Genomic DNA, 8,167 nt, shown 5'->3' with positions numbered 1-8,167 from the left:
GGTCGCCACCTAACAAGTGGGGTCTGCACGAGGCGTGTGCATCCAAGACGGGAACATTTGCATGTACTTACTCGTCAGCTCAACAGCGACAGCGGCGTGGGGAATAATGAGTTGAAACCCAGTAGCTTCACTCTGATGAAATGCCCGGGCTCCCAAATTCAGAAAGACCCTCAATAAAATGCACACGGAATATGGGGCGACTCTTGTGAGAGGGAGGAAAAGAGGTAGTGAAAAGTGTCGCGAAGGTGTGGGGCGTGTCTATATCAAAAGATGTGGAGAATGGGAATTGGAGATAGGGTGTGTGTGGCTGCGCCGTAAAGTATCTCCGCTAATTGGGAAACAAGAGTCGAAGCCGTAGCGTGAGTTTATAAGTCGTGTGGCAGTCGGACGGATGCCGCTGCCAGGGGCAATGGTCGAAGCTAGTCCAAAGGCGGGGCTTGGTGGGGTCCTGTACGCACCAAAGCCAATCAGTCACAAGAACGGACAAAGAAACAGCCTGATGTGTGCTCCGAATGCGTGCAAGGAGAGGAAATCAGTGAGCGAGTGACAGTTGACGGAAGGAAAAGGGAGGGCTGTCCACAGCCAGGCCACGGAGAAGGCGACAGGAGTTGGGAATAGGGCTTGGCGGATGCGCAGTGTTGATGTGATGTGACTCCAGACTCCAGCAGGTTCGTTGCGAACAAGGCCTTATGGGCGCATGAGCGGACAGGCGGTTTGTTGCTGAGGATGTGTGTCGTGGTGAGGTGCCGTGCTTTGATGGTCGCGTGTGCCCCTGGCGGGCGGTTTGTCGACCTGGATAGAACGCAGAGGGTCCGCCACCAGATTCCGTACTCCCAAGAACCTCCCGCAGCCAATGCTAACGACGAGGAATTAGTTGCCAGTGATAGCGGATGGGCTCCTGTTGAAATATGGATGAAAAGAATGGATATGAGCACGGCGCGAGCTTCCCGGTGCAAGTTGAACGCGGGCTCCTTGGGTCATGCTATGTTTTGGCCCATTATGTGCAGATTTGCGCTGTCGGCGGGCCTGCTGGGAGTTTGGTGATCGTGGGCCTGGAAACCCTGTGGCTGCAGGCGATCTGGCGGCGATTCAGGGAGTGGGCGCCGGAACCGACTGAATGACGCCAAGCAAAGAGAATAAAAAAGGAAGAAAAGAGTCCACGAGAGTCGAATGTACCCAGCAGGTATCAATTTCCGGCTGGCGCTGGCCTCCCAACGTAGGCGAACAACTGGTTCCATCTTCAAATGCCCAATTGACCGGCCATGCGCGCATGCCTTTTTTCTGCGGCTCTTTGGTCGCATTCTCAAACGGTCGAGTGGCACCTCTCTCCCTCCCATCATGGCAGGGAATTTCTTGAGGGCTCTCCTTCCCGCATTTTCAATTGCGCGCAGGCGACACTCCCTGCTGCCTCAACCGCCCAACTCCTTCGGCTCGCGCATTTGACCGCGAACGAGCCTCGGGGCAATCGGGCAGCACTGATGCAATGTTGCAATTTGGGCGATGATACGACTTGCGGTGCTCCTTGTGCGTTTGCGCGGCATGTTGCTGCTGTTGGTTGGGGAAATGGCAAGATGGGAAGGGCTGGGTGCTGGGCTGCGAGGTGCTGTGCGGTGCTATGCTTTGGACGGACTCGGACTAGGGAAACGGGGGGCGGATGTGGTGAGAGCATACCCTGCAACCAAACGTGTCGCGATCAACTTAACCTGTTTCTTCCTACTACCCGCCTGCACCTCCCGGTGGGCTCCCCTCTAGCGACGAGAAAGACGCATCAAGTTACGACATGGCTTTTGATAAACCAGGCAGTTAATCTGTCAGGGCAGATGGAAGCGTGCGGCGCCTCGACTGTCTGTTTGGGATCAGCCAGTCAAATGGACGGTCGGGCTTGCTGCGATGGGCGCTCAGGCGTCGCCTCGGGTCAGGTATTTCAATGAGGCTCCGGAGCGGTCTCTGGAGATGTGGCCGGCAGTGTCGAGAACGATGGCGGTCGGTGTTTTGGGCACGATGCGAATGGGCGTTAGGGTGTTTGAGGAGCCGGAAGAGTGGCGTTGGTCGAGGACGTGGTTGAAGGAAAGGAAAACTTGGTCGCAGCCTACGCTTTCTCAAATCAGCCGCCAGCTGTCCCAGGACCCAGCGTGGCACGCTCCGCGTCTGACTGGCCCGCAACTACCCACTGCCCCACCTGATCTCGCTGCGCGCAGTGGTTCCCGGCGGCAGGGACTGGCGCGACGCACGCAGCGGATATTATGACTGCCCGGCCGCCGAAGCCTGCCTGCACTGAATCATTGGCTGCACTTGCTCCCTGAAATTCGTGTCGAATTCCAGAGAGCTCTGTCCACAACAGGACTAGCTGGGCCTGCCGCTCTAGTTGCTGCTGGCAATTGCGCAGGTGGGACCGCAGACGTCAACGTGTCAAGCAAGCTCCGACGCCAGAAGGCATCGGCATGCGAACGAGAAAGAGTGCACCAGCCGGAGAAAACACCAATTCCAGGCCACACATATTCGCCTTCTCGAAAGACTACCGAACCAAGTAATCGTCCGCACATAGCCCAAATTGCATGGCGTGACCGCACGTTGATCCGCATCACCTCGACCCCCCCCCCCGCCAAGAGCAGCCTCCCACGCCATCCCGCAGCTCCCTAGACGGCCAACAACCATGGCTGCGCGCGCGCACTCTCTACGGGACCGCCAAATAGGTCAGTATCCTCGGCCGTCGCTAAGAGGGAGGCAGACAGTAGATGCTGAACGACCGCCCAGCCTCCTTGAAGAAAATCCTCAACCTCAACCATGCGCTCGAGCAAGGAGAGGGCGAGGAGCCCCTCGCCAACGGCGCCCTCGGCCCCTCGTCGCCCATCCTAAACGCTGAGGGGGAGCCCATCTGGAAGGTCCTAGTCTTTGATGACCTCGGCCGCGACGTGATCAGCAGTGTGCTGCGCGTCAGCGACCTGCGATCTCTGGGCGTCACTATGCACATGTGCGCACGCCCTCACCTCCCAACTACGACATCAGGCGTCTTGCTTAGCCGGGGACTCTATTTGACATGATGGCCACGGCCCCTTTTATAGGCACATCGCAGCGTCAAGGCATCCGATATCCGACGTTCCCGTAATCTATCTCGTCGAGCCCACCCAGAAGAACCTCCAAGGCATCACAGCCGATCTCCAGAAGGGCCTCTACTCCCCCGCATACGTCAACTTCCTCTCATCAATACCCCGTCCGCTTCTAGAAGACTTCGCCACAGAAACCGCTGCCGCCGAGACCTCGGAACACATCGCGCAACTCTTTGACCAGTACCTAAACTTCATCGTCGCCGAGCCCGACTTGTTCAGTCTAGGGATGCAGAAAGAGCACACCTATTGGGCCCTGAACAGTGCCAAAACTAAAGACGAAGAGCTGGACAACGTGGTGGACCGAATCGTGAGCGGTCTCTTTAGTGTCGTGGTAACTATGGGTAAGTTTGTCCCAAGAGGCATGCTGCGCGCGACCACACTGCCTCGATTGTTTTGGCTAACAGGGGAATAGGGGTCATACCAATTATTCGATGTCCGAAGGGCCAAGCCGCCGAGATGATCTCGGCCAAACTGGATCGCAAGCTCCGCGACCACATTCTAAACTCCAAAGACAACCTGTTCTCGGCTGCCAACAACCGCGCAGCATCATCTTCGGCAAACCCCGCACCCAGGCCTGTTCTCATAATCCTGGATCGCAACGTAGATCTTATTCCGATGCTATCCCACTCCTGGACTTACCAGTCCCTGGTGCACGATGTTCTCAACATGAAACTGAACCGGATCACAATCGAGACCCCGGTGGACGAGAGCAATCCAGCCAAGGGCGTAACCCGCAAAGCATACGACTTGAGCGCGAGTGACTACTTCTGGGAACGGAACGCCGGAGTTCCCTTCCCGCAAGTCGCCGAGGACATCGACGCCGAGCTGACCAAGTACAAGGAAGATGCGGCCGCAATCACCAAAAAGACAGGGGTGACGGACCTCGAGGACCTACAGAACGACACGAGCGCGAGCGCCCAACATCTCAAGGCTGCAATCACGCTTTTGCCTGAGCTCAGGGAACGCAAGGCCACGCTAGACATGCACATGAACATCCTCGCTGCACTCTTGACCGGCATCAAGAACAGGCAGCTTGACAACTTCTTTCAGCTGGAAGAGAATGTGGCCAAGCAGACAAAAGCGCAGCTTCTCGAGATGATCAAGGATGGGGACAAGGGGAAAGATCCCCTGGACAAGCTCCGTCTGTTTATCATCTGGTTCTTGAGCACAGAACAAGACCTTAACAGGCAAGAATGGCAGCAGTTTGAGGAGGCACTTACCGCGGCCGGTGTAGATGGGACGTGTTTGCCGTATATTCGACAGTGAGCCACTATGCTGCCCCTCTGCCTTTCGTCCGTCTGACCCGCTAACATAATATGCACCAACTAGAGTCCGGGCAACTACCAAGATGACGCAGCTCACTACTATCAACTCTTCTGGGGCACAACCCCAGCAAGGGTCGGACCTCTTCGGGCGCTTCTCCAACATCAGCTCGCGGCTGACTGACAGACTGAAGGAGTCCGGTGTCCCCACCACAGCACTCAGTGCAAACTTGGACTCGCTCATCGGCGGCATCAAGAACTTCCTGCCCGCAAACCGCGACCTCACAATCACCAAGATCGTCGAGTCCATCATGGACCCCTCGGCCGCATCGTCCACGGCCATCGCCAAGACTGAGCATTATCTCTACTTTGACCCACGCTCCGCCAGCGCTAGGGGCACCATGCCCCCACCCTCAGCTATGCGATCTGGGGCGGGTGGCTCTGGCTCGTCGGCAGCCGGCGCAGGTGGCCCCCCTGGCGGAATGCCCAGTTCTGGCTCCGGAGCGGCTGCGGCCAGCTTTGGACAGCGGCGTCAGGGCTTTACCGAAGCAGTTGTCTTCACCGTTGGTGGAGGCAGCATGGATGAGTACGGGAATCTTCTAGAGTGGGTGGCACGCACGAGCGGCGGCGGTGACCGCGTCAAGCGCAGGGTTGTATACGGCAGCACCGAGATGCTCAACGCCGGCGAATTCATCGCTCAGGAGCTCGAGAGGTTGGGCAAGGAGGTAGCGTCCTGACGGATGTCATGATGGAGCAGGAGTTAAAAGAAGAAAGCAATCCAGAAGCTAGACAGTCTTTTTATGAAGCCTAATGGCGTTCCATTTACTGTTCCTTTATAGCGTTTCATCTTTCGCGAGTGCTAGCGCGCCTACATCCTGAGCATTTTCATCAAGGTACTGGTACCTATATATGTACCTAGGTAGGTAGGTAGCTATCATTTTGGATAGGGGCGGCTCCAGCTCGGGTTAAGGCACGAACACGCACCCACAAAGCCCCAAGCAAAGCCAGTCGACATAAATACCCCCTATTTCCCCTGGTAGGTAGGTGGATGGTAGGTACGTTCATCTCAATACAATCCGATGGATAGCTGCATCCTAATGGCTTGGCTGCTCAGAGCGGTTGGGTGACCTCTCAATCTAGTGGGGCTGTAGGTTGCACTAAGCCACTTTGGAATAGAAGCTTCTTGAAACTTCCCCAGTTTGGTAACTGTGACGCCGTTGGTATGCAAGGCAAGGCTGCCCCGCGCATAAAAAAGAACGCGACAAGATTGCCTTGAGAAAATCGCATTGATTCCCTGACATTGACTGCTCAGAATCTCGCTTGCCGCAGAAGAGCTCTCATAAAACACCAATTATTCAGTTGCTCTGACCCAAATCTTTGCGCGATGGACAAAAACCTAAACACGCTGCTGAAATGGGGCATCGAAAACTCGACCAACCCAGACGGCACCGCTGACGACGCGGCGCCGCGGCAGCAGCAGCCGATGGACCCCGAGATCCTCAAGGCGCTCTTCGGCGGGCCGTCCGAGGCCGAGCTGATGAAGGCGGCTATGGAGGTCATCACGAGCACCGACCCGGAGGTGACGCTCGAGTCCAAGCTGGTGGCGTTTGACAACTTCGAGCAGCTGATCGAGTCGCTTGACAACGCCAACAACCTGTCCAACCTCTCGCTCTGGACGCCGCTGCTGGGCCTGCTCGAGTCGGACCACGCCGACCTGCGCCGCATGGCCGCCTGGTGCGTCGGCACCGCCGTCCAGAATAACGAGCCCAGCCAGGAGCGCCTGCTCGCGCTCGGTGGCCTGCCCCGCCTGCTGGCCATGACGACGAGCGGGGAAGAGGACGTAAACGTGCGCCGCAAGGCCGTCTTCGCCCTCAGCTCGGCCTGCAGGAACTACCAGCCCGCCATGGACGCGCTCGTCGCCGAGGCCGCCAAGCAGGGCGGCGGCAACGCGGACAAGGTCGACGCGGCAAACATGGACGCCGTCGACGCCGTCATGAACGGTTTGAGGGCGGCGATCCCCAAACCCCCCGCAGCGGTCTAGGCCTTGCGGCGAAGAGGGAAACAAAGAAACAAAAAAAAACCAAAAAAAAACCGATACGATAGCATTTAATCGGCGTTTGGGATTCGGGGATAGGATGCTACAAAATTGGCGTTATGTTGGCAGATGCATTTCGTTATTAAGTGGGGGGATAAGGGTAGTGGATATCAAAATTCCAGGGGGAAGCTTTCACATCAGGCTCTAAAATTCGAGCAAAAGTGAACACAAGGGCGGTTTGTGACATTGCAGACGTTTTACGGTTTTTTATTCTGTTTATACAGACGGATAGTGAGGTGTCTATTTACAATATAGACCCGCCACTGCCCATGCTATTTCCCAAGGATCAGTAGGCCAGTTCCCCATAAAATGGCATCCCCAAAGACTGCATGAGCAACCTAGCGTGACGGTTGGACTTGGCTGTTGTCTTGATGGCAATGCGGCATCCAGGGGTCATCTTGGGAGGGTACATCTGTGGAGAAGGAACGAGTTAGTCCAACGTTGCTCATACCAAAAAAATAACCATTATGTGGTAAATGCAACGAGGAAAGGCCAAAACGTACAGATATGTTGGAGTCCATCTCGGGAAAGTGCACCATGTCCTGAGGTCTCAGGCCGAAGGAAATGTTGCCCTGGCTGTCACCAGTGCTGCCAGGGATCCCTTGCCACTCCTTGATGCGGGGGAAGACTATGTGGATGAGCTTGTCTATAAACTCGTAGGCATTGTTGCCGCGCATCGTGACCTTTGCGCCCGAGGCCTTGCCCTTCATGACGCCCCACTGCGCGACGCCGACGCGGTTCTTGGTCACCTCGGGCACCTGGCCGCTGATGCTCTGGAGCATAGCGCGAGCGACCCAGAGGTACATCTCGTTCCTGACGGCGTCGGGCGAGTACGAGGCGACCGTGACCTCGGTGATCTCGGGTATGTTGTTGAAGATGATGTCGGGCTCGACGAGGCGCGACACGGACGAGCCCCTGGGCGCGCGCTTGGGCCGGTTCTTGTGGTAGGGGGACGAGTCGTCCCACTCGCGGAACATGAGGTCCTGGAAGTTAACGGACGGCTCTATGGTGCCCGGCGGTTTGTGCGTGTATGCTAGCGTGAGGAAATCGGACGCGACCGTCGTCTCGTACGTCTGGCGCAGCCTCGGCAGGTTGAAGGGCCCCGGGATGAAGTCTCGCGCGACGGGGTCTGACGACTTGGGCGACTGCATGGGGTGTAGCGGGCCGCGGTCGTACTTGGGCGGGTGGTACTGGTATCTGGAGGAGCATGCGCGTCAGCCGGCAGATCCCACTCCCCGCAGCGCGGGGGAAGAGCAGACCAACCTGCTTCCTGGGAGCTGCTGTTTCCTGCGGAAGTAGCGGTCCTTGGGCGGCCTCTGCTTGACGCCCTCGCCGAATTTGGATTTCATGCTGGAAGCCTCCAGCTCGAGGTCGGCGAATTCGGACAGCACCTGTGCCGGGGCGGGCGCGGGCTCAGCCGGGGCGGCGGCGGCCTGTGTGGAGGCGCATCTGCGGAAGGCTGCTTGGTATGCCGGCCGCGACAGTGACGGCACTGGTATCTGCCGGATGCACCGGGACATCTCGCGCAGCCCGCTCATCCTGCCTGGCTGCGCGCGGGGTGGTCAATGGCTGCTGGTATTCGTTGCGCTTGCGGCCTCGTGCTCGGTGCGGGAGGCTCGTCTCAAAAAAATCGGACCCCTGTCACTGGCGAAGCTGGTGAAGTCGAACGGGGGCTTCATGTGGGCGCACGGGCCTGCATTGGG

The 8,167-nt window shown here is 57.6% G+C and overlaps 4 protein-coding genes across 4 annotated transcripts in view; 2 read left to right on the top strand and 2 right to left on the bottom strand.

Annotated features, from left to right (window-relative positions):
• GGTG_02671 (hypothetical protein) overlaps window positions 1–2,056 on the bottom strand; it is an 8,020-nt gene extending 5,964 nt beyond the window's left edge. The window contains exons 1-2 of the mRNA XM_009220446.1: window positions 1,672–2,056; window positions 72–448 (exon numbers count right to left, since the gene is read on the bottom strand). The gene's annotated coding sequence lies outside the window, so the exon portion shown is untranslated. The remainder of the gene's footprint in view (window positions 1–71; window positions 449–1,671) is intronic.
• Window positions 2,057–2,305: 249 nt separating this feature from the next.
• Window positions 2,306–5,445, top strand: GGTG_02670 (SNARE docking complex subunit). Its single transcript, XM_009220445.1, has 5 exons — window positions 2,306–2,693; window positions 2,755–2,971; window positions 3,063–3,448; window positions 3,520–4,369; window positions 4,437–5,445. Exons 1-5 carry the CDS (start codon window positions 2,654–2,656, stop codon window positions 5,104–5,106), a joined length of 2,163 nt encoding a protein of 720 aa, XP_009218709.1. The 5' UTR covers window positions 2,306–2,653; the 3' UTR covers window positions 5,107–5,445.
• A 139-nt stretch (window positions 5,446–5,584) lies between these two features.
• Window positions 5,585–7,099, top strand: GGTG_02669 (hsp70-like protein). The gene has a single exon (XM_009220444.1). It carries the CDS (start codon window positions 5,754–5,756, stop codon window positions 6,408–6,410), a length of 657 nt encoding a protein of 218 aa, XP_009218708.1. The 5' UTR covers window positions 5,585–5,753; the 3' UTR covers window positions 6,411–7,099.
• Window positions 6,637–8,109, bottom strand: GGTG_02668 (54S ribosomal protein L7). The gene is made up of 3 exons (XM_009220443.1): window positions 7,728–8,109; window positions 6,968–7,661; window positions 6,637–6,876 (listed from the first exon to the last, which is right to left on the bottom strand). The coding sequence occupies exons 1-3, from the start codon at window positions 8,000–8,002 to the stop codon at window positions 6,751–6,753; spliced, it is 1,095 nt and encodes a 364-aa protein (XP_009218707.1). The 5' UTR covers window positions 8,003–8,109; the 3' UTR covers window positions 6,637–6,750.
• Between the last annotated feature and the right edge of the window lie 58 nt (window positions 8,110–8,167).

Source organism: Gaeumannomyces tritici, assembly GCF_000145635.1.
Source record: "Gaeumannomyces tritici R3-111a-1 unplaced genomic scaffold supercont2.2, whole genome shotgun sequence".
Classification (NCBI taxonomy): domain Eukaryota; kingdom Fungi; phylum Ascomycota; class Sordariomycetes; order Magnaporthales; family Magnaporthaceae; genus Gaeumannomyces; species Gaeumannomyces tritici.
The sequence above is the reverse complement of the archived record's forward strand: the minus strand, read 5'-3'. Positions and strand labels throughout refer to the sequence as shown.